Below are 25875 nucleotides of genomic sequence, written 5' to 3'. Positions count from 1 at the left end.
TTTTAGTATAATGTCCTCCAGATTAATTCATGCTAATACAAAGGTCAGGATTCCTTTCATTTTAAAAGCTGAATATATCATGTTTTCCTTAGTCATTCATTGGATGATGGGCATTTGCATTGTTTTTATGGCTTGACTATCATAAATAATGCCACCGTGGATAAAGGAATGCAGATACCTAGCTCTTCAGTGGGAGGGGGAAAAGAGAACTGTTATTAATGGATACAAAGTTTTAGTGATGCAGGAGGAAAGTTCTAGAGATCTGCTATAAAACATAGTTGGAATTTATATTGTGCACTTAAAAATTTAAGGGAGTAGATGTTATATTAAATGTTTCTATGACTACAAGAAAGCAGAGAAGCATAAGGAAACAGAGCTGATGGACTTGTCTGTTGCCTTGATCTTGGTGATGCATTCATAGGTGCATGCATATGTTTAAGTGCATCAAAGTTTACATTAAATGTGTGCAGGTTGCTGGCATGTCAATTGTATCTCCATAAAACTGTTCAAAAAGCTTTTTTTGAATTAGCTTTTTTTGAATTCTAAAATTAAAAAAAAACATAAATCTGAAAATTAGAATTCACAGGAAGAATTTAAGGGTATATCAGACAAAGCAGAAGACAGGATTGATAAACACACACACACACACACTCCCCAACATAAATGATCTGAGTTCATCAGCGAGAGAGAGAAAATAAGAGCATGGGAGACATGTGATGCAATGAAAGGTAGGACATTAATGCCCCGGAAAAAGAACAGAAAATGGGTAGAATAAATATTTTAAAAGCAAATGGGCAAAATCCTCATAACTCATATTTACAGAAAAATAAGAAAATAATATTTCTACAAATGAATATAATAAGTTTTATCATGTCTTGCTCTACTATCCTAAAACCTGACGGTTTGGTTGTTTGTGTGCATGTGTGTGTGTTTTCTGATAACTGAGTAGGCTCAGGTATAATGTGTTCTTCTAGAAGACTTCCCTTGCTAATATACCCAAAAGGTGTCATATCAATTCCTCTGCATTTTTTTTTTCAGAGATCATACATTCTGTTTTTCCCAACAATTGTCCCACATTTCATTTATAACTACATTGAAAAAAATAAATGCCTAAGGGAGCCATTAAATTCTTAAGAGTTTCCTAAATCCCTCAAGGAACAGAGAAATTTTTACTATGTTTATTATATTCTTCTGATGAACTGAGCTCCAGGGACTCTATTCCCACTTGAACTCAGGTAAATACCAACTGAATCTTTATCTAAATGTATCTTCTGACATCACTGCTTTTTGATCAGCTTGCTCTAGCTTTCACATCTTGGAGACTGTAACTTTGGTTCTCATTTAGTAAAGGATAAGTTTGAATTTCAATTTTCCTATCTGTAACTATTGTTATTTACCTAATTGAGGTACCACTAGACATCACATAAATGTAATTATTTTCTGTATTTTGGTTTTAGGGAGAACATAGAGATGTAAACTATGGAAGGGTGGTGATGTGGCTTCTAAATAAGCTGGGGTGTTAAACATTTTTCCTTCCATTGGGAGGTCAAATTCACTTATTTAGATATTCCATATACAAAATATTGAAAATCATTTAAAAATACGAAACAAGAAGATGCTGAAGAAAAATCAAAGGATGATCACACCTTAATCTGAAAACATTTTAGATTTGCAAGGGTGGTAGGAATTTGTATCATATTTATTTTGCAACCCCTTATTCTATATTTAAATATATTTTTCTATATTAACATCAATGCTGTTTTTGCAACTTCTACTGGAATAATTAAAAAACACTGTTTTATTTCTTTTTTAAAAAGTTCTGTTTTATTTTTATTATGCATACAAGAGCTGCGGTGTAGGCCAGAGGTGCTGCAGTGGCTGCTGATAGATAGCTTCATAGTACTGAGGTTGAACCCCTTGTGCAGCCAGGGAGGCCTGGAAAAAAATGTTTTAATTTCATTTGAAATATTTGGAATATGCTTTCCTAAAGGATGAATTGGCAGCAAAGTCACAGCTACATACCCCCATGGGGATAATTCATCTGAAACTGTAAAGACTCTAGACCTACCATGATTATTTCAATTTCTTACTACTTCAACAATCTTGCAGGGTTGTTTTTTTTTTCTTAGTTTTACCTGTTATATACAAGAAATATTATCTTTCAAAAGAAAGAATGATGAAACTACAAAAGCCATTATTCTGGTTCTATATTTATATAGGTGGGAAAATATAGTTAATTTTTCAGACAAAATGTAGTAAGAATCAACAAATGTGTATTAAGTGGAAAATACTGTATTTTCTAAGAAATGTGTTCCTTGTTCATAGAAACAAATATGGTGAAGAAGTATCTGTATGATTTTTAGGTTTGCATTATTTTATGGTTTACTTTCCCTTTTCTCAGAAAAAAAATATATAAACTCCTTTCTATCCTGAGTAGGTGTTTCTATTGGGTCTTTCAAGGCCAATAAATTAGAAGTTTATCTCATCATGTTGTGAATTACAGGCAAGAGCTCTCCACCCCCTTCCCCATCAATATCTCTGAAGCCAATGCCTCCGGCTAATGCTAAAATTCTCAAGTTTTGTTTTGTCTCCTAAAGATTTATTTATTTATTTGTTATGTAGAAGAACTGGGGTGTTGGCCAGAGGTGTAGTGGGTGAGAGGATTCACCAGAGACAGAGTGGGGAGCAGAACAGGTGGCTTTAATGAAATACACTGCTGAGGTGAGCAGCACTTGAGACAGGAGAGGTCTGCTGTGCCACGTGGGTCAGGTCCCTGGCCAGGGATCAAACTCAGGCCTTAGTGGTGATAGCACTGAGACTTAACTCATAGGCCACCCGGGAGGCTTCAACTCCAACATTTTTGACATTAGCTGCCGTTCAATACAAAGTGAATACTTTAAAAGATGCCTTAGATGGTCTCACAGATTAAATTTCCAACTTCAGTTACTATGTTGTTATTAACTGGACTTTTCTTAACACATTGTAGAATGAAATTCACTTTAGTTTCTTTCTTCACATTAAGATCACTATTTTGACTGCATCCAGATTCTAAGATCCTAGCATCTTCTGTTCTCACAGAAGTTCCTTATGATATAGGCAAATAAACAGTGTTGGAGGAAACTAGAGATGTTCTATTTTTATAGACAAGACAATCAGAGAACAGACATCAATAATTCAAGTCACACAGCTTGTTAGGTATCCCAGACAGTCTTGATTTTGCAATAGCTAATTCTCAACTGATTCCAATCTTTCTTCATTGACAGGTAGCAAGAAAAAACACATGGCAGAAGGTAATTTCACACTGGTTACTGAGTTTGTCCTTTTGGGACTTACAGACAGTGCTGAACTGAAAGTGGTCCTCTTCCTGCTATTCCTGCTGATCTATGCTGTTTCCTTGGTGGGAAATCTAGGAATGCTCTTTCTGATCCAAATAACCTCCAAACTCCAAACCCCCATGTATCACTTCCTTAGCTGTCTATCCTTTGTTGATGCCTGCTACTCCTCAGTCTTTGCACCCAAAATGTTGCTGAACTTCTTTGTTGCACGGGAGACAATCTCTTTCTCTGCGTGCATCATGCAATATTTCTTTTTTGTCTCACTTCTTACTACCGAGGGCTTCTTGCTGGCAGCAATGGCTTATGACCGCTATGTGGCCATTGCCAACCCTTTACTTTATACTATAGCTATGACTAAAATAGTGTGCTTTGTCCTGGTCGCTGGATCTTGTGTAGGAGGCGTAATCAACTCACTGGCCCACACGATTTGTTTGCTGAAACTGTCTTTCTGTGGCCCGAATGTCATCAGTCATTTCTTCTGTGACCTTCCCCCGCTGCTGAAGCTGTCATGTTCTGACACATCCATGAATGAGCTGCTGCTGTTGATCTTCTCCGGCATTATTGCCATGCTCACCTTCCTGATAGTGATGGTCTCCTACATCTTCATCGTTGCTGCTATCCTGAGGATCTGCTCCTCGGCGGGGAGACACAAAGCCTTCTCTACCTGTGCTTCCCACCTGACAGCAGTGACTTTATTCTATGGCTCTATCAGCTTTAGTTATATTCAGCCAAGCTCCCAGTATTCTCTAGAACAAGAGAAGGTGGTATCTGTGTTTTATACTCTGGTGATTCCAATGTTAAACCTGTTGATTTACAGCTTAAGGAACAAGGAAGTGAAGGATGCAGTGAAGAAGGCTTTAGAAATGAAATATTTTTTCTTGTTGCGCTCATAATAGATGGGCCCCAAAATAGTACACACCATTGTGTGATGTTTATATGCATTTATTAAGACTTTTCACCAGAGAAGTCTTAGAGTTTATGTAATTGGAAATTGTTATTTTACAGTAGAAGAAAAAACATCTTAGAAGAATGACATGCTATAGAGCAGGATGCTGGTTATCCTGTAAACTAAAAACAATACTAAAATCTAGGCTAGTGGTCTCTGGATAATTGGTGACATTTTCATTCCTTTATGTGAGTAGAAATGAATATATACATGTAGATAAAGAGACACACAAACACACAAAAATAGAGAGAAACAAACATTTAATTCATAAAAATAAAATATCTCTTAACTAGGTATCTCTATTGAGTGCAGTAAAAATTAAAATACTTTCAAAACAAAAATTATGGATTCTTGCAGTGTTCACAAAACTGACAGAAACATGTTCCTGATATCAGTCTGAATTAGTTATATCCAGACTGTCTTTAAAATAAATAAAAAAAAATTAAACATAGTCAGAAGGAGAACTTAGTTTTAGATTACCTTTCCACTCACGGTGATTAGTCTAAACCACATCCTTATTCCTGGCCTCAGTTTCCACCACATTTTCGCAAGAGAAAAATCTGTGCTATGAATTCTAGGCAGGGAAAATGTGTGAAGTCAATGGTTTCCCTTCAAATCAAATCATATATACAGGTCCATAATAATAAAATCAAACTCAGAAATAGTGATCTCTTTTCTCTAAATTGCTGTAAAACTGTATTCTAAATAAAATTTTCATTTACAAAGATAATTATATTTATATGGGAGTTTATTTCAAGTTCTGAAATAATTAAAGACAACTAGACTAAACAGCACAATGAGACCGCTAAGTGCTCCACTACAAATAAAAAATTAATTCATGTTTCTACAGTAGGCTAGAGTTGTTTATTTTTTTCCCCTCAGTGGCAGCCAAAATTACATGTGTGGCTCTAATATTTGTGAAGGCAACAAATTGGAATGTGAGGGGGAAAAAGAAATGGTAACTAATTGAGATGTTAGATATTTGTACAGAGATATTAAAATGAAAGTTCACTTTTCCAAATGAAATCATAACAATAATACCAACAATATCACCAAAAACAGCATATATCTTTTCTATAATCCTTCATGATTTTTCAAGATCACTTAATATATTGCTTGAAACTGGGTTTCCTAAGGCTGCATATAAGTGACATTTATGCATAGGAGGTATTCTTATAAATGCATTTGCATGTAAGTTTTAATTGGCAGAATAAATAAATGATAAAAGAATAGTGATCATAAGTAAGTCTAATGTTATATGGTCCATAATTGTTCAAGAACATTCGATATCATTCCTTTAAACTATGAAACACAAAGCATGTTAGCAAGATCACTGAAACTCAGAAAAATAATGAATTAAATGATTTATAATTTTATATAAATACTGCTTAAATATATCTTATAAAAGAAGGGACTGACTTCCCAAGATAAAGTTCACTAAATGTGTTCACTATAGTTCACTACATTTAGAAAGGAAGTTATTTTATGGAAAAATTTTTTTTTCCCTAGTGTTGACCTTCAACTCATTCTCCAAAATAACTCCTATGTTACACTGTGAACAGGAATGAGATGCTGAAAAGAGGGGGGAAAAAATCCCTCAGCTAGATTTCAGAGAAAAATGGAGGGTGTTAATCAATTTATAGGCTACAAATTGGGAAATGAGCCACCTATTATATTTTATTTCCATATTCATATAAATCTATCTATCTGTCTATCTATATGTAATAATTGAATGAGACTGAGTGAAACAGATTCTAAATGTTCTCAACTGGCAAATTTAATTAGTCAAAAGAAGGTAAATGAGAACATGATCAGCATGCTATTACATCAATTGTGTAAAATATCAGAAAAATAATTTAAGAATAGAAATGTGTAACTCCAATCCCTTTACATTATAATTGAAATTGGTTAATGATTATTTTACAAAACTTTCCATTTAGCCATCAGAACATCTCTGTCAATTATGTATTCATCTTTGCATTCCATAAGGGTTACCTTGGGGTTTGCATTTTAAAAACTGACCTACCGCACTAGGAAAATAAGTCACGGCCATCATATGGCCTGGCTGTGTGGACACTGGCACTGTGGTGATGCTTGTCACTTATTAAGTGACCCATGAGCCAACAAAACTGTGTTCTAGGATTTGAGATTTGATGTTATGTTGTCAGCACTTGGTGATTACTTTGATCCCACTTTTGGTGCCAGTTTTCAGTTACCTCAAGTCAAATGTGGTCTGCAGACAAATTCCAAATCCAGGGTTATGGACTTCTAAGACTCAATATGTCAATCCTATCTGGACCCTAATCTGACACAGAGTATCTTCTGAAAACGCTAACTAATGGTGTCTCCCTTCCCCTATAAACCCATCACTGATTAGATTTTACCAATTAATTAATGATTTTTATTTCCACTTAAACAAAATGTATCTTTCTCCTTAGAGGGTATCTGGACTAGTCTTAGAAGATCTTAGAAGGTCTTATAATGCATGTTTTCTCACTCTTCATTCAGAGGCTCCTCATACATTCAGTTTTTACTAAACCCTGTCCTGAGTATAATTTTTCTTAAATTGGATTTCCCTATCTTTTCCCTATTCTTTTTTTTAAAGATTTATTTATTTATGCATACCAGAGCTGGGGTAGAGGCCAGAGGTGTGGGGGGAGGGGGGTGAGAGCATTCCGCAAAGACAGAGAGGGGAACTGAACAGGCAAACTGGCTGAAAATACACTGCTGTGTGGAGCAGCAGGTGAAACAGGAGAGGTCTGCTGCACCATGTGGGTAGCTCCCTGGCTGGCCAGGGATCAAACTCATACTTCAGAGGCTAAGAATGGCTTCACAGTATGGTGCTTAACCCCTTGTGCCACCAGGGAGGCCCCTTCACCATTCTTCATGCAATGTATTTTCAAGTCCCATCACCGTTATGTTTACTCTTTAGCTTGTCAACATTTAAAGACTGCATGGAATAATCAGTGACAGCAATAGTGACTTTAAGATCTGATAACCATGACTTTAAATCATTACTCTACTACTGCTTAAAAGGCAAGCTTGGACAATTTCTTTAGTTATTCTGGGCCACCTAAAATGTGAATCAGAATATCTAATTAAGTAAACTCATATAAAGACTAGAGATAATAGTTATACCTAGAACATACTAGGCATTTAATAAATAGAAACAATTTAAACAAGGACCCTGCTTAACATTTGACTGACAAAGAAAAAGAAATATTCTTGTTAATAAAATTAATTGTAATATTCCTTATGCCTTCGTCAGTTTTCACTGTTGCTCCATTTTAAAAATCACTGCAAATTTTCTCCAGCTGTTCTATGCAGTTGTGTTTGTTGGTTTGGTTCCCCAGACCTGTCTGAGTGACTCAATTGCCCTCTCTCTTTTTCACATTTGCCTCCCATTTTATCCTGCTCTGACCTCCCCATATATTTTTTATTTTGTCCTCTAAGTATCAGGCTACTCAATATTTCTAGAACTTCCTTTTATGTTCAGTCACTGTAGGGACAAAAATGTTGAAACCTGATACTTAACTTAGTGTCTTAATTGGTTAAATTACCCCTGATATTATGCATGGAAACAGTCTAGTGTATGAAAAACACACATACCCCTGACACTTATTTAATTATTGTTACAATATTGTGTTGTCTTACAATGAAATGTGTAACTTCCCATATGTACTATAATAATGACATCTTTATGGAAGCACATGGTCATCAGCAAATGGAATTTTCATCTTTAGAATGAAAAAAATGTATATGTTATACATAATATGTATTGAAGTTAATTTATGTAAACCATAATTATAAACACTGGCAGAGTTCATTTTTAATAGTTCAGGTTTTCCTTGTACAGCTTCCTATAGGTAAGACACAATCATATGTAACATTTTTCTCTAAAAAAATGAAAATGACAAATACTTGAGCGGCTATACTTTGGAAAAATAGTGCTGGGGCCTGATTTTCCCCAGGAAAATGAAATTGTTTAAATGAAACTAATGTTCACAGAATCACTGGGGATTCCATCCTCCAAAGACTCTGAGCCAAATATAAACACAAGTCAGGAAGGGGAGAGAAAGGGGCAAACTTCCTTACAATGCCAGGTAAGTGGTACGTTTATGTGCTCTAACCAAGGTATTATAAATACCTTGCTTGATTTTCAAAAACAACAACTCTATAAATGCTGTGAAGAAGAAGAATGTGAAGATAAAACCTCTGCCTCAAATTCTTTTTAATAATCGAGAAAAGCAAAATAGTAGTAGTCCATTACTAAGTCAATTGGTTCTCTTGTTATAATTAGTGGGTTTATTCTGTATTTCTTTGGGTAGCTGTGTTTAAGTTTCAATAACTATGTACATGTATTTTTGTAAATTGTGCGAGGGAATTTATTTAGAGAAATCCTTTAAAATCTAAGCTTTATTATTAAAAACTGTTGAATTTTGTTAAATCTGAGCAAAAGAGCAAGGGTGTATTGAACCAGAGCTAATTTTTGTCTCAAAGATTAGTTTATTTTCATAACTGGCTTTACAGCAAAAGAATAGCAGCATGAAAGGCAGCCCAGTGAAAATGAGTACTTATTAAAGAAAAATTACAGAAAAACATGAAATCTGTGAAATAAGAAGAAATGCATCAGCATAAGAGCAAATCGATTTGTTTAAAAACAAAATCAATCAAGGCACAACTAAACAAAATTAAACAAAAAAAGAGCAAAAAATCAAAAATTACTTTATCAAAGCATATTTGTCCAGTATGGGAACAGATAAGCCAGTCTCTATTTTATTTATTTGTTTCACTTTGGGTGCCAGCCAATTTTCACACATTTTCTTATTTAATCTCACATCTCTGTCTTCAGGATGATTTTTACATACAACTAATAATTAGTGTAGAAAATTAAGAGTTAATCATGAAATCACAGGATCATGTAGTACAAAGTACTAGTCAGTCTTTTCAGCCCCTTGCATTTCAATAAAATAGACACATGCCAAGCTGATTTTTAGCAAGCTCTCCAGTAGCTAAGCTGTTTCCATCACATTTATCATAAGGAGCAGAAACAAGCCTATGTTTTCATCAATCTACAATATCAGAGAAATGTGATTCCCTAAGTGTAGATCGTGAAACACCATATTCATACATGTTCTGTGAAAAGATTTTCAATTGTCAGATGAATCTGAGACATGGTCTGTGTCTTTCTCTTAATGCTAACTTACAAAGCAGAGTGTTATATATTGCTTTAAGTTCTAAAGTAAAAGAAAGCTTTCTTTAAAAAAAATAACCAAGTGTTTCATAAATATATGAATCTTACTTTTCAAATGTTTCAGATTATTTGATAAAAGCTAAAATAAACTTAATGTAATGATCTAACCTTTCCTAGATAAAAAGTCAGATCTAAATGTAATGGATAGATTGTCCTTGAATAAAATTTGAGATTTCTTGACTACAGCGATTAAAACACTGATAAAGTTTCTGGGCATTCTTAATGAAAAAAAATCTGTTATGGACTGATTCAAACCATTGTATATTAATGCTATAAAATCAGAGTAAGAAATGATCACTCTCAATTGAAGAGTAGTGAAGAATGACTTACTGAAACAAGTGACTTTTATAAAATTAGGAGTATCACATTATGACAGAAAATGTTTGAATTGTTTTCATTCTCTATTCTAGATACCTTTGATTGCCATTTTCCACTTACCTGGATAATCTATAAATTCATCCATAATGATATTATACACACATATGTGTATATATGTAAATATGTAAATGTTTATACACAGATACCACTCACATATGTAAAACATGTACATATATATACATATTCTAAAAAAGTTCAATGCATGTTTTATGTTTTAAGTTAAAAGCTTTTTCTCCTTTAGTGCCTTTCAATTTTTATCTTTGATTTCCTGAGCTAGAACATGATATACCTAAATGTAGTTTTCATCTCCTTACCTTCCTTGGTGTTTTCCAGACTTCCTAGATCTATGGTTTAGTGTCTGACACATATAAAGTATCCATATAGTTGTTTTATTATATAACATGGGTAACATTGTCATAGAGAATAATTTTGTTAGATGTCTCAAACTTTTAGTCTTTAAAATATTGAGGGTTTTTAAATTCTTGGTTAAGGGATGTTTTTTCTTAAAATACGAGATCCTTCGTCTGTATTCTGGGATCAAGAATTTACTGTTATGTAGTATCTATCTCCTGGACTCGCTCTGTTAAACAGACATTCCCATTAAGGATCTCCAAGGGGATTTCAATTTCTCCAGGGATTTTTATGTGGTTCTTAATACCATTTTATATCTTCCAGTGAGAGATTTATCAAAAGTTTTTATCAGGCTCATTTTTCATACTTATGAGAACCTAATTTACTGTGGGATATTATTACTGATAATTGAAACCATGCAATTTTCTAAATAGATGCTAGTGGATGGAAATCATATAGTGACACTGTCCTCTGTGGTTCTTTTCTTTTTCTTCTCATTCCCTGCAGATCTGCCAAAGGGGAGCCACATAAATGGCTGATAAAAATATCAGTGTGATAACTGAATTCATCCTCCTGGGGCTGACTGATAACCCTGGACTGAACACTGTGCTTTTTGTGCTGCTTCTCTTGCTCTACCTGGTGACTGTGCTGGGCAACGTTTGGATAATGGCACTAATTCTGGCTAGCGCCCACCTCCACTCCCCCAAGTACTTTTTCCTTAGTCAGTTGGCTTTCTTGGATTTCTGTTATTCCTCGGTCTTTATTCCTAAAATGTTGGTGAACTACATAGCAGGGCAGAAGTTCATCTCCTATCACGGTTGCCTCCTTCAGTATTCCCTCGTCAGCATGCTTCTAACCACCGAGTGCTTCCTCCTGGCAGCGATGGCGTACGATCGCTATGTCGCCATTTGCCGCCCACTTCACTACAGAAGGCTCATGACCCCTGCGCTCTGCATCCACCTGGTCACTGCTTCCTACTTACTAGGCTGTGCCAGCTCACTCACCCACCTGAGCAGCCTGCTCAGTCTGTCTTTCTGTGGGCCCAATGTCATTAACCATTATTTCTGTGATATTCCGTTGCTCTTCCAGCTTTCCTGTTCCAACACCCAATTCAGTAAGGTTTTATTTATTGTCCTCTCTGGGACGACATCGGTGACTACTTTTCTAATAGTGATTACTTCCTATCTTGGAATCCTTGTCACTATCCTGAAGATACAGTCCATAGGAGGCAGATGTAAAGCCTTCTCCACCTGTGCCTCTCACCTAACGGTAGTGACGCTCTTCTATGGAACGGTGATATTTACTTACCTGGGAACCAGTTCTAGCTACCCCCAAGAGAAAGCCAAACTCCTGTCTGTATTTTATACCCTTTTGCTTCCGGTACTGAATCTTCTGATATATAGTGTGAGAGACACAGAGACCAAGGAAGCAATGAAAAAGATCATTATGAGAAAAATAGTTGCTCAGTTACCTGAATTTTCAATCATGAATCTTTAAGGAATGAATATCACTATAGGTAGGTCCAGTATTAAATAACTGTGGGGATTTGTTGGAGAAAAGAAGGTGGTATTTTCAGTGCAGCTCATGTGTCCATTCATTACTGGCTTTGGGAGACACACATTGTTCATATGAGGTGGGCATGTGTATGTGTGCATGTAGGTACATACAAACATACAAAAGTTTATGCACATACACATAGAATAGGTACATGCAAATACATGTATATATGCAAACAATTTCCCTCTCCTCTTTACTATTTGAGGTCTTGTAGTGAAGCTAACAAAGAAGCTTAACAGGATGATTGTGCAAAAAATTGGTTGTTTAATAATTACAGAAGGGGTTTATACACCCATTTTAGGGAACAAAGTCTCAATGAATAGGTGGGAAGTCTTCTATGGCAAGAATGAATGGGATATTCAGGGAGAAAATAGGAAATAAGAAAATGTGTGATGTGATTTGTTTATGCAGATATATGTAGTATCTCCTGTCTTTTTTCTGGCAAACAAAAGTCTTCCAGAGACAGAACACTTAGAAATCTTTCCTCTCAGGAGTTCTTGCCTTTAGTCAGATTAGGAAAATCCTAAAAAAGTATTTTTATACATCTAGTGAATACAAAGTGTCTTCGGTTAAGAATAATTTATGTCACTGTAAAATTTGGATTCCTTCAGTTCCCAAATTAGAATTTTGAATCTCTGCTGACCTCCTATGCAGTAAATTACACCATCTTCTATAGATTGATTAGTTAAACATGTGATCTTCAGTTTTGGTAAAGAAGATAGATAAACCAGTAGGTGACATCACACAGATGCATACAGAAACATGCCCTTGCCCACCAGCGCACACCACCCCATCCCCAGAGAGTTGTTTACAGTGAACTGCCTCCCTTTTTTTTTGCAACTACAGAAGAGCTAAGTAGTTTTACAAATGAGAGAAAAAAAGAACTCAGAGTTAAAAGCTTACACGAGACAAAACGCATGAATATTTTAGAAGTTGACTTCAAACATATACTAGCTTCAAGTAAAGATTTCTCTGAGGTTTCCTTCATCTGTTACTCTACTTGGTGAGGACCTTGTTTCTGACAAGACTTTTATACTTTTTGAATTAAACTTTACAGCATGTGACTGGTCTCTTTGTTTATCTCTATAGCCAGCCTGGAGATATGAGTCTGATTTTGTTGATATTAGAAGGTTCTGTTGGTGATGCAATGCTAAAAATATGTACCTGTATCTATGCTTCTATCTATCTATCATCTATCAGCAGGTTTATGAGAATATTAAGGTATTAGGTTGCACTTCATTCCACAGTGGTCAGACAATCCAGAATTATGGTTTGCAAATGTAAACATTTCTATAACATTATGTCTTTATTTATTTTTTCTATAACATTATGTCTTTATTTATTTTTTCTTACATAGTTATAGGCCCCATAGTTCTCCTGCACCATATCACTCACAAACCATCATCATATTCCCTTGTGTTCACCCCTCCCCTGCATGGTGCCCCTCTCTTGCCCCCTCCCCACTCTTTGTAATAAGCCTCAGTTCTATGATAAGCTGCTAATTTTGACTTTTTCTTTTGTTTGTTTCTCTATATTCCACATATAAATGAGGCCATCAAGTATTTATCTTTTCCCTTCTGACTTATTTCACTGAATTCAATTAAAAATTATATTTCTAATTACTTGAACATTTGAAAGCATTGAAAGTTTGGTTGATATATTAGTAAAGGGAAATTATAATTGCATACCTAAAAATACTATATATAACCCAGATCCAGGTTTTCAAATACTGTCTTCTATAAAAGAGAAGCTATTATCTCTGAGCTGAGTGCAGGAAAATGTAAGGTAAGCCTGGAGCAATCTTATGATATTAATATGCAAGAAATTAGAGAGAGAGAGAAAAGAGGCTGTCTGAGGAACACAGACCACCAGAGGATATTTACTTATTTTATATATATTTTACATTATTTTTCATTTTCGTACAATGCATGCTTTCTCCTTTCAGGTACAGTCCCTGTAAAATTCCCACTACCAATTCACTCATATACCATCACCATAGTCCCTTGTACTCATTCATCTGTTTTGATCCCTCTTTGTCCCCATCCCCTCAGAGTGTCTCTGATTAATAGTTGCCTTTTAATTTTGTTTTTTTAATTTATTATAATTATTTTTCCCTGCTCCCTTTTTTAATTCCCCTACATTTCTCCTATAAGTGAAACCATCTAATATTTTTCTTTTTGGCATATTTCACTGAGCATAGTCCCTTCCAGCTCACACCAGAGTCAATTTAAAAATGGTTCTTTTATCAAAGATAAAACAATCTAAGTGATAAAATAAGTGGTGGTGGTTTTGGACAGTAGAACAAAAAAAACCAATTATTGATGAGTATATTGGTGTCACTAACTAAATATCCAAACAAATACAAACCGAAGAAAGAACAAATCTTTCTCACAGACTAATTTCAATTAAAATACTTTGAAAGAATAAGGGAAATAGAAATTTGCTCACAAAACACTACAGTAATAATTGATATTAGCAGCACATATTGATGGGTGCCAGAAAGGATCAATGGAATATTATATATATGGTATATGTATATATTTTATAATTATATGTATATATCAAAGCAAAGATTATAACTACATAGTGAAAACTTCCAGCAGAAACTACTTTAAGTGATCAAGTTTAACATCACTAGTAATATCAGGCCACCCTGGTGGCGCAAGGGGTTAAAATGCAGCCTGTGAAGCTGCCCACTGCCACTGCAGCATAAGTTCGATCCCCTGACCCACCAGGGAGCTACCCACATGGCGAAGCAGACCTCTCCTGACTTGCCTGCTGCTCCTCTTAGCAGTGTATTTCAGTCAATCTGACTGTTCTGTTCCCCGCTCTGTCTCTGGTGAATCCTCTCATTCCCCACACCTCTGGCCTGTACCTGAGTTCTTGTATCCATAAATAAATAAACAAAAAAAAAATCACAAGTGATATCACTTATTGACATTATGTATTTTCTGACAAAATGAACAAAATATAAATATCATCTCTCTGGTACTTTAAACCATAATGAGTAACCTCCATTTAATTTTGAGACAATATCAGAGAATTTTTAATTAAAGGAAGTTGTACAAAACACATGCATAATAACTTTGGAAAAGTATCATAGTAATATAAGAAAAGGAAAGAAAATGGAATAGATTGCAGGGGACTAAGGGGTCATGATATCTTGGTTGCATCCTGGTACAGAAAAAGAGGATTTTAAGGAATGTCTTATGACATTGGATAGTCTGTAGTTTAGTGACTATCATTGCATCAATGATTTTGTGTATGTAACACTGAGCAATGTCGATTAAAATATCATTGAGTGCCTCCATTAAAATGAATACATGATTTGTTGACATGAATAGTAACAGAATTTCAGTGTATGCTAACACCATTAAATCTGAAATAAGTAGGAAAATTCACCTCACTTTGCTGGGAGGGCTAGTTAGGATGTCCAGGCTGAGACAGTGGTTATCTGATAATCTCTAACATCTTATGTCTATTTTCATAATGTTTTATATAAGGTTATATATGCATGTGTATGCTAATAATATCAAAATAAACTTGATTCTTAAAAAAAACTATTAATTATATTTTCAGTATGTCTATTACCATATAAACTGAAATGCACAAAAGAAAGGAATATATATTTCTTTTTTTTTTTAAGATTTATTTATTTATCTATACAAGCACTGGGCACATTCAGAAGCGCGGGAGGGTGAAAGAATTCACCAGATCCAGAGCGGGTAGCAGAGCAGGCAGAAGGACCGAAGTACAATGCTGAGGGGAGTAGCGGGCGACAGGAGAGGTCTGCGCGCCAGGTAGAATCCTCCTCCTGTGGCCGGGGAGCAGCCGGGGATCGAACGGCGCTGCAGAGGCTGCGGGCAGCTTCACAACCCAGAGCTCAACCGCTGCGCTACCGGGGAGGCCCAGGAATATATATTTCTGAACATTTCCAATGGAGATGTATTCCGAGCAAATTAAAAATAGACCTTAGGGTACAATTAAAATACAAATCTCAAGAGATCAAAGATGCTAATTGACTGATTGTGTGATTGCCGATGTTTGAGGGAGAGTTGCTTATATAAGAAGATAATTTAACACAATAGATTTCAGAAGATGATGATATGCTATAGGACTGCATTCGAGAAACTCTAAAAACCAAACCAAACCTGAATACAAATCTTGACTTGAGCTACAAATTAAATTTTAATTCTCAAGAAAGGACTTAAAAATAAACAATTATCTTAGTTAACTTGTCTCTTATTTCTATCCTATCCATGGAAGCTTCTTTATGTATTACCCAGAACTGTCACCAAAATCACCATCTTTTCATCAGCATCAGGGTATTAACAGCTTTCTATTATTTAGAAAATAGAGCTCAGCAATAACAGCAAGTACAAGAGCTCTGCCATTACAATGACAATTAATGAAACTCAGAATTGTAGTCAGGGAAAATAAAATTATAAACCAGAAATTAATGGTAATGTTGGCAAACAGTGTGCTGTTTTCTTTTCTTGTATGATCGTAACTGGGAAATAGGTGGGCTACACCTGAAGGAGGAGGTTTCCTTTAGGTGAGTGACTCTCAGGTAAGTCTAATTTCATCATTCTTTTCCCATCTCTGTTTCTGTGTGTCTCCCAATGAGAAAGTTGTTTTACATGACTGCATCTTTCAAAAGGTTGAGAAAGTGACTTTAATGACAAGCAAAACAAAATGGCTCCATGGGCTAAATGTTTTAGTAATAAAAAGGTAAATAAGAACATTTGTGAACAAGTGGGACATAAATGATTAAGTATATTAACATATATCAAGTCCCTTTAGGTTACGAGTAGGTTGGCAAATATCTGAAACAAATTTGTGCTCATATGACTTTAGTTATGTATTATTTACATCAGCTCAATTTGGACAAATGTAGCTTCTAGTGAGGAGAGGTTATATTTTAATTTTTTGTTTGACATATTGATATAACAAAGCTCATTGTTTTCAGTCTTTTGTCATTGATTGAAAAATACTGTTTGACAATGGCTTGCTGTAACTTGATGTCACAGATTATTATGTTGTTTGTATTTGAAACAAACATGCTTACTAAACACACACACACACACACACACACATTTAACTGTGTTATGTATTAAGTTCCTCATTAGGGCTTGGCAAACTTATAGAGACAAAAAATATGTGCTAGAAAAAAAAAACAATTATAAAGAATTTGAGCTTTAATATAATTTATTTTAATAAGAAAACATGCAAGTGGTTGTTCATATATTTTCTTTTATTCATTCTTTTCATATTTACATTTTTATATATTTCAAAATTTAGTGATGCTCTATTGGTTCCAAGAAACTATTAGAAGTGCCCATCTAAGCTAAAACAACTGTATAAAGCACAAGTTACAACTTGAAAAATTAAGATTGCCACCCAAATGTATCACTGATCACAAAATATGGAGCCTTCCTTGCAAAATAGCTAACATATGTCCTATAAGTAACATACAGTTAACTACAACAGATAAAGTTCTGAGTGTGTAGTCTTGGACCCAGTGACAATCTGGGGTAGAGGATGGTATATCTTGAACATTTAAGATATATGCCTTTTAGAATACCACCAAATCCACACAATTGTGAACTTATAATTTCTTTATTAGTATTAGTCAGTTCTGGGAGAAAAAAAGTGAAAATCACACAAAGTTCTCAACTCACTTGGAGGCATTAAATACTTGCTTCCCATCTTCAACTATCACTATCAGAGTTTAAATCAGCTCAGACTATCCTAGACTTGAATACTCCTCTAACTACTGCTGTTGTTCCTTAGCAGGTATTTCCAAGCCTGAGCTGACAACTATGTTAGAGAAGAATTTCACTCAGGTAACCCTCTTCATTCTCTCTGGATTTGCAGAGCACCCTGAACTACAAGTCAGTCTTTTCTTGGTGTTTTTCTTTATTTATCTCTTCACTGTTCTGGGCAACCTTGGTCTCATCATGCTGATCAGAACTGACTCTCAGCTTCACACACCCATGTACTTTTTCCTTAGTAACTTAGCATTCATTGATATATTTTACTCCTCTACTGTGACACCCAAGGCACTGGTCGATTTTCAGTCTAACCAGAAAACCATCTCCTTTGTGGGCTGCTTTGTTCAAATGTACTTTTTTGTGGGTTTGGTATGTAGTGAGTGTTTCCTTCTTGGGTCCATGGCCTATGACCGCTACGCAGCCATCTGCAATCCCCTGCTGTATCCGGTGGTGATGTCCCAGAGAGTGTGCCTCTGGCTGGGGGCCATACCCTACATGATAGGCTTCACCAACTCTCTGATATCCATCTGTGTGATAAGTAGCTTGCCCTTCTGTGATGCCATCATCAACCACTTCTTCTGTGATACCACAGCTCTTCTGGCTCTTTCCTGTGTAGATGCGTTCAACACAGAGTTGGTGATCTTTGTTTTAGCTGGATTCACTATTCTTAGTTCACTCCTCATCATCACCATCACCTACATCACCATCATCTTGGCCATCCTGAGGATCCAGTCTGCAGCAGGCAGACAGAAGGCCTTCTCCACCTGTGCATCCCACCTCATGGGTGTCACTGTCTTCTATGGATCCCTGATTTTCACTTATTTGCAGCCTGATAACACATCATCCCTGACACAGGCTCAGGTGGCTTCTGTGTTCTACACCATTGTCATTCCAATGCTGAATCCACTTATCTACAGTTTGAGGAACAAAGATGTGAAAAATGCTCTCTTGAGAGTCATACATAGAAAGGCTTTGTCATGAATGTTTCGGTGTATGTTCCAGTGAAAATACAGCATGATATTACTTCTAATTTATATTTACTGGTTCTATTTCTATGTATTATTTTGATTGCACTTGCATTGGACCTGTACTTTTATATAGATAATTGCAGGGACTAACTTCTCTTTAGAACTTCTAAAATTATGTATCTGATTCTTCCTTTTATGTTATTAATGTCTTCTTGCTTGTCTAGATGCAAAATCACTTCACATTCATCTTGCTCATTATGAGAAGTAGTAATATATTTTATTTGCCAAAAATTAGGATAAATGTCCACATGTGTTTTTCAATATGTTCTTTATATTTCTGTATGTTATTTATCTTGTCTATAGTGCCCATCATTCTCTCTTTAAGTCCCTCTTTCTGTACTTACCCCTTAGCTCTCATACTACCCATTTCTTCTGAACAAGTCATGTATCTCTCTTGTCTTTTCTTTAGACTTTCTGCAAAAGTCTTGATGTTAATCAAACCAATTGATCAATGCCATATTATTTAGGACTAAGACTGAGAAGTGATCACAATATATGAAAATTTGCCAGACATCTTCTTCTTTTTATTCTTATATTAAACAAGGCAGTCTTTTATATACATAGCTTAAATGATTCTTTTTTCATAATTACTAGAAGCAAAATATCCCCTCTTCACCCTTCCTGAAAGCCCCAGGAAGTTGTTTACTTAAAAGACTGTGCCCCAGATTTTGGGGATTAATAGTAAGCAAATAGGTCAAAGACATGTGGAAAATAGGAAGTGAGCCTCCATATTTTAACTTCTTATAAGTATAATTAATTTAATAAGTAGGTTTTTAGTTTATCTCTCTGATCAGTATGTATTTTTAAACTATTGTTACTAAAAATGTTTTTTCAGAAATCTGTTATTTATAAAGTGCTAATAGAATTACTTAAAATTTAAAACTTTCATAAGTAACTGCAAAATATGTGTCAGTTGGGCAAGATTGTATCCACTTCATTCCTTTGTAATGTGAGGCATATTCATGACATTCAATAAACAGTCATTGCAGTAGTGTAAAAAAAAGACATTAATTAATTCACTTTATTATTAATTTATTATTGATCATTAATAATTAATTGATAGTTATTTTGCTTGATTTCAAGTGGCATTAGAGGAATTCTTAAAGAATAATTATTCAATTAATATAAAATAAATTGAACTACATAGACTTTAAGTTTGATGTAGCATTGGACTCACTCTTAGGTCCATAAATAAAGATAAATCCCATCATCATTTAGAAAATTAGAGCAAGCAACACAGAAAAAGATAGAATTTTGAACACGTAATTTATCTTTAAATGTTTGGAGATTAAGGGATATGTGTGGTAGAGTAATTATATAAAAATAGTTGAAGACAAGAAGAAGAAGAATGCATTTCAGAGAAAGACACTATACTAATAATAGTGTTATGATATATAGGAAAATATATAACTAATTTATATTTATTGAGTTAAATAATTCCTCTAAGAAGACAAAAATTATAGTAGGTGTTAAGGTACAAAGTCCAATATATTTTCTACACAATTTTTACAAATGTAAAGTGATGAAAAACTTAGGACAAAGCAATTTCACTGAACATGGTTTTTGCTACTCCACTTGTATAAACCTCACTTCTTCCAAGTGTTTTCACATTTTTCATGTTGTGACTAATAATAAGAAACATATACCTGTTCTCAGACTCCTCTTTTGACATAGAGTTCTAAAACCCTTGAATTTCCAAATTATGAAAACCTTGAGGTTCTTCTATTATGTGCATGTGGTAAGTTTGGCTCCCATCTAGGAATGGGGATTGGTTGCCAGGAGAAACAGCCAAATGATTAGAGGTTGGGACATTTTGTTCTCTTTTTTATTAAATATTTGTCTTACATTGTTATAATATGGACATTTTAGTCTTACCTCCTCAATTCCAGGAGAGAGCAAGAGGGAAGGATAGAGGGGACAAGCTTTGGAAGCTGAATCAATCAATAACAGTGATTTAATCACTTATGCCAATAGTGAAGCCTCTGTAAAAAGTCAAAGGGCAGGGATCTGAGTACTTCCAAAGGTTGAATACATGGAGATTGGGGGAGATGGGACACCTAGATCAGCCATGGAGCTCTGAGACCTACCCCCATACCTGTCCCATGTACCTGTCCCTTTTGGCAATTTCTCATTTATATCCCTTTAGGGAGAATAGGCAATTCAGTAACAGGCAATTCAGTAAGTACATGTCCCGAGTTCTGTGAACTGCTCATATAAGTTAACTGATCCCAAGGAAGGAGTTGTGGGAACCTCTCATTATCATCAGGTAACAACCTGGCTTTGCCCTGGTTTGTATTTTATTTTATTTATTTATTTATTTTAAAGATTTATTTATGCATACAGGAACTGGGGTACAGGCCAGAGGTGTGGAGGATGAGAGGATTCACCAGAGACAGAGTGGGGGAACAGAACAGGCAGACCAACTGAAATACACTGCTGAGGGGAGCAGCAGGCGAATCAGTAGAAGTCTGCTGCACCATGTGGGTAGTTCCCTGGTCAGGGATCCAACTCGTGCTGCAGTGGCTGTGGATAGCTTCATGGTGCTGTGTCTTAACCTTTTGTGCCACTAGGGAAGCCTTGACCTGGATTTTAAAACACAGAAGGAGTCTCTGGAAGCTCAATCTGTAGCTGGTCAGCCAGAATGAGTAATAAATGGTAAAACATGCAAAAAGAGCTCTGACAAGTTATCTCCTGAAATATTGTGTGTTGAGCAGTCTTTCCTCTCAGAGAATTAGAAATTTACATAAAAATCTATTTCATTATGATGAATTGATGCAAGATGCACAGGAATATTTCAATTTCATCTTAGTTAATCCCTTTTCATATATTCCTTTGCGTCCTCATCTTACACAAGTCATCCTCAATACTATATTTCAGTGTTTTTTTCATATTTTAATTAAATTTATTCATAGTTAAGAAAACATTTGACTTGATTACAGAGGAAAGAAGTGAGCTTTTGGCTAATAAATTATTTATCAAATGTTTACTAACACCAATGCGGATAATGCGGATATCTTCAATATAAAATAAAACAGCAAATACACTAAAGCATTAAACAAGTGCCACAAATATTGATAAGTGGATGAGTCAGGACACTGCAAAATCTGAACACACAGTCCAAGATACCTCAAAATATTATCAGCAGATGAACTTTTCTAAAAGGAAGCCAGCTGTGGGGTACTAACCAGCATATAATATATGAAATTATGGTTTCATGAAAGGTTTCATGATATACTATTAAATTTTCATAATTAAATGAGGATTGGATGCTAATATACAGAATAATAATAAGTATGCATCTTATCAGGACACAGACATATGTACAAAGAAAAATTCTTGGGGGAAATTTATAAAAATGTTGCAACAATTTGAATTGTTTTCATTTTGCTTCTAAATTTTATTTCATCCTATTTTTCTCCAATGATTAAGCTTTATGCCTATGACAGTATCACATTATAAATATAAAAACATTTCATTGTGAAAAATAAATAATTCCATCCCTAATGGTTTCAGTAATAGAAAAATGCAGTAAATACCTAGAAATATTTTCTTTACATCTGCAGTCAAAAATTTAGAGAAAAAGGAAAACAAACCAGGCTCTTTATTAGGTGGTTTCTAAGGGACAATACATACCACAGCTGTATTGAGTCCTTGAGCTTTTTTTCTTGGAAGCTTGCCGAAGTGTCTTCCTTAGTAATTGGTCCCTCAAGGACGTCCAAACATTGCATTACTACCCATTCCCAATATATGAGGTGGCCTAGAATTATCAGCAAGAGACATGAGGCAATTCTGTTCCACTTATGTTCCCAGTAACACCCTAATATTTTTTAAAGACATCATTTCCAGGCAAATTTCCACTTGACCAGGACCTTCTCAAAATCCCTAGTTTGACTGATTTTTACATCAGGATAAAATGAGTGCACAAAAACTTAAAAAGCACTTATCTCTAAGAAAACATATACTATATTCAGAAATCTTCGACTCAGATGGTTTTCATATTTTGTTACTGAGTAAAATTTTAGGGTGAACAATTTCTAGACCAGTAATATTGGAAGAAGGCTTTGTTTTTTTTCCCACTAACTTTGGATCACAGTAAGTATTTCACTCAAAATTAGAGGATTTTAGTTAGAATCAAATAAAAATGGACACATATCAGAAGGATATGCACACACTTAAACCCTAAATGATGCCTGTACTTGTAGAGACAGAAATAAGAGTTTATGGAAACAGGGACTCCAACCTTGACAATATCTTCGAAAGCAATTTTGGAGGAAAATTTGATTTAAAATGGTCAAATTAGGAAAACATTTTGGCTTCTAGAAATTGGTATCATTAATTAGTATTAATTTCACTAATAAACCCATTGAAGTTATTTAAGGTTAAGGTTTGTCATTAATATTAAATAATATTAAAAGCAAAGTTTAGTAAATAATGCCTTAAAACCATGTTCATATTATTATTGCTTTTTTATATATAACATTATTTTAAGGGTTACTAAAATTAATTGTAATGGGGAATATTTAACTGATAAGCACTTTGCAGTCAGTCTATCTCATAGACACATAATGCCATCATCTAATAACTCTGACTCTGGATAGGTATATTGAACTGTCTATTTTTTTCTAATGTCAAAAGTATGACTAGCAGTGACACCTATAGGATAATATTTTTAAGAGGAATAATTACATTAAATAAGGGAAGTATTTAGAAGAGTGTTACTTTCATTCTAATTAAGAAACATATCAAATTTTATTATATCATCTACAATTATCAATTTATACCTATTTCTTTAATTGGCAATCAAATTGGATTTTATTCTATCATATGCTACAAGCAACTCATTATTATAAATATTAAAATATTAAAAAATTCCATAAGACACATTATTTGTAGAAGCACAAATACTTTTGTTTTTTTATTTTATTTAGTAATTTATTTTTAATTGAGATAATATTCTCATATGGTCATCAGATATTGCCACTGAAGTACTCTCCCCACCAAATTACCCTCCCATGCCATCCATATTGAATTGAAAAAACAAACCATTTGCAAGATATTTCTGCTAAGTGTCAATTTTGACTTCTCAACAGGTAAAAGCAGAGGAGCACAATGCATAAATGGAATAACACAGAGGTGCCTTACTTCATTCTTATGGGACTGACGGATGCTAAAGACATCCAACTGGTGCTCTTTGTGCTGTTTCTCATGATATACCTGGTCACCGTGCTGGGGAATGCAGGGATGATAATGGTCATCCGTCTGGATGCCCAACTTCACACCCCCATGTATTTTTTCCTCAGTCACCTGTCTTTCATTGACCTCAGTTATTCATCTGTCATCACCCCTAAAACAATAGGGAACTTACTGACATCCAACAAGAAGATTTCTTATCTGAATTGCTTCACCCAAATGCATTTTTTTATCTTCTTGGGTGGCACTGAATGTTTTCTTCTCTCTTCCATGGCCTATGATCGCTATGTAGCCATCTGCAATCCTCTCCACTACCCTGTTGTTATGTCCACAAGACGCTGCTGGTCCCTCCTTGTTGGGTCCTATTTGGTAGGTTTGGCAGACTCTTTAGTCAATAGGCTATGCATGAGCAGGTTACGTTTCTGCAACTCCAATGTAATCCACCACTTTTTCTGTGACTCATCTCCAATTATAGCTCTGTCGTGCACTGATACCCATGATCTGGAAATCATAATGTGCCTTTTTGCAGGTGCTACCCTCATGGTCTCTCTTATTATGCTGTCAGTGTCCTATGTGTCCATTCTCTCCACTATCCTGAAAATCAATTCTGCTTCAGGAAAGAGAAAAGCCTTCTCCACCTGTGCCTCGCATCTCATGGCCGTCATTATCTTTTATAGCACTATGACCTTCACTTATGTAAGACCAAGTGAATCCTACTCCCTGGGGAAGGATCAGATGGCTTCTGTGTTTTATACTATTGTGACCCCCATGCTGAATCCCCTCATTTATAGTCTTCGCAACAAAGAAGTAAAAAATGCTGTCCTTAGACTCCTGCAGAAGAGAGAGGGATCCAGGCACTTGAAATAGTGATGCTGAGATTTTAAGCTCCTCTTTTCTTATTCCCTGTACGGCATTTCCTTAAGGTCTGCCTAAAAATATTGACTCCATTTGCTTGTGTTTCTGTTATTTGACCAAATGTGATCTTGGGCATTTCCAGTAGCATGTCTTTAGGAATTCATATTGTAATGGAAATCATTTAACAAGTCTTAACATGTAGTCTAAAATTAAGGGCAACTGATGGACAGAGCAAGAAAATTGAGTTGTCATCTTTGAAATGGTACCATACTGATTCCCTTGCTTAGGATATCATTAGAGAATTTTATTTTGGAAAAGAGCTCAATTGTTGCCCAAACAAAAGATAGCTTCAGATATAATTACCCAGTACATGTAGAAGAAATGTAGTAGAATGAATGTGAGCACTTTATTTGGAAGCATGTATCTGGATTAGATCTAGATCTGCTTACCTTTGAGCTATAGAACCCTCAATAAGTCACTTAACTGTCCTAAGTGTCCCAAACTTTACAAGACAAATAATAATCCCAGATTTGTAGAATTTTGTGAAGATTTAATCAGATGATGGATGTAAAACATTTAAGGTAATTCTAGTAAATATTGTCCATTATCATAAGAAGACATATTCTTGCAATATTTTAATACATACTGGTTTCTGAAAAATATTCACTGTATCTTATACATTAATATTGATTATTTTATAAGACAAGCACACACACAACTGAAAAGGAAAATCCGAATGCTTCAAGTTTTTGGACTTAGTTGGTAGAATTTTATCATTGAAGAAAACTTAGAAAATGTTGAAAAAAGAACAGGAGATAGAAAGTTCTTAATTATTGATCGCTTAGCATTTTAGATGAAGAGTTATTATGTAGATACTGCATACATAAGTAAAATATCTGGTTTTTCCTATGTAGGTTTTTGCAGCTTTTGGTACACTTGCAACTTTAAAGTTTATCATATCTTTTGTTATAGGAATATTGTGAGATTACTGTGTTCTTGTCGATGAGAGAAATCAAGACTGCCATAGAGCATGGTCTGGACTTGAAATGTTGTGAATTCATCAAGTTAAGTTGAATTCATCAACTTGAATTCATCAAGTTATCAGAGAAAACTCTGTTTTCTACCTGCTGAACATTTCTGTGACATATTAACAGTCAATCACCACTTCATTTTGAATGTTTATACATATTTAAAAACCATTGTCTTT

At 34.9% G+C, this 25875-nt stretch overlaps 1 protein-coding gene across 1 annotated transcript; it reads left to right on the top strand.

Annotated features, from left to right (window-relative positions):
* Positions 1 to 3280: 3280 nt before the first annotated feature.
* On the top strand, positions 3281 to 24680 carry LOC311168790 (uncharacterized protein; the record flags this gene model as incomplete). The annotated part of the gene is made up of 5 exons (XM_084230524.1): positions 3281 to 4215; positions 10987 to 11644; positions 12879 to 12960; positions 17618 to 18549; positions 23724 to 24680. 5 exons carry the CDS (start codon positions 3281 to 3283, stop codon positions 24678 to 24680), a joined length of 3564 nt encoding a protein of 1187 aa, XP_084086650.1.
* Between the last annotated feature and the right edge of the window lie 1195 nt (positions 24681 to 25875).

Source organism: Talpa europaea (genome assembly GCF_964194135.1).
Source record: "Talpa europaea genome assembly, chromosome: 1".
In the NCBI taxonomy this organism is placed as follows: domain Eukaryota; kingdom Metazoa; phylum Chordata; class Mammalia; order Eulipotyphla; family Talpidae; genus Talpa; species Talpa europaea.
Note: the sequence above shows the minus strand (reverse complement) of the source record. Positions and strands in the feature narration are given on the sequence as shown.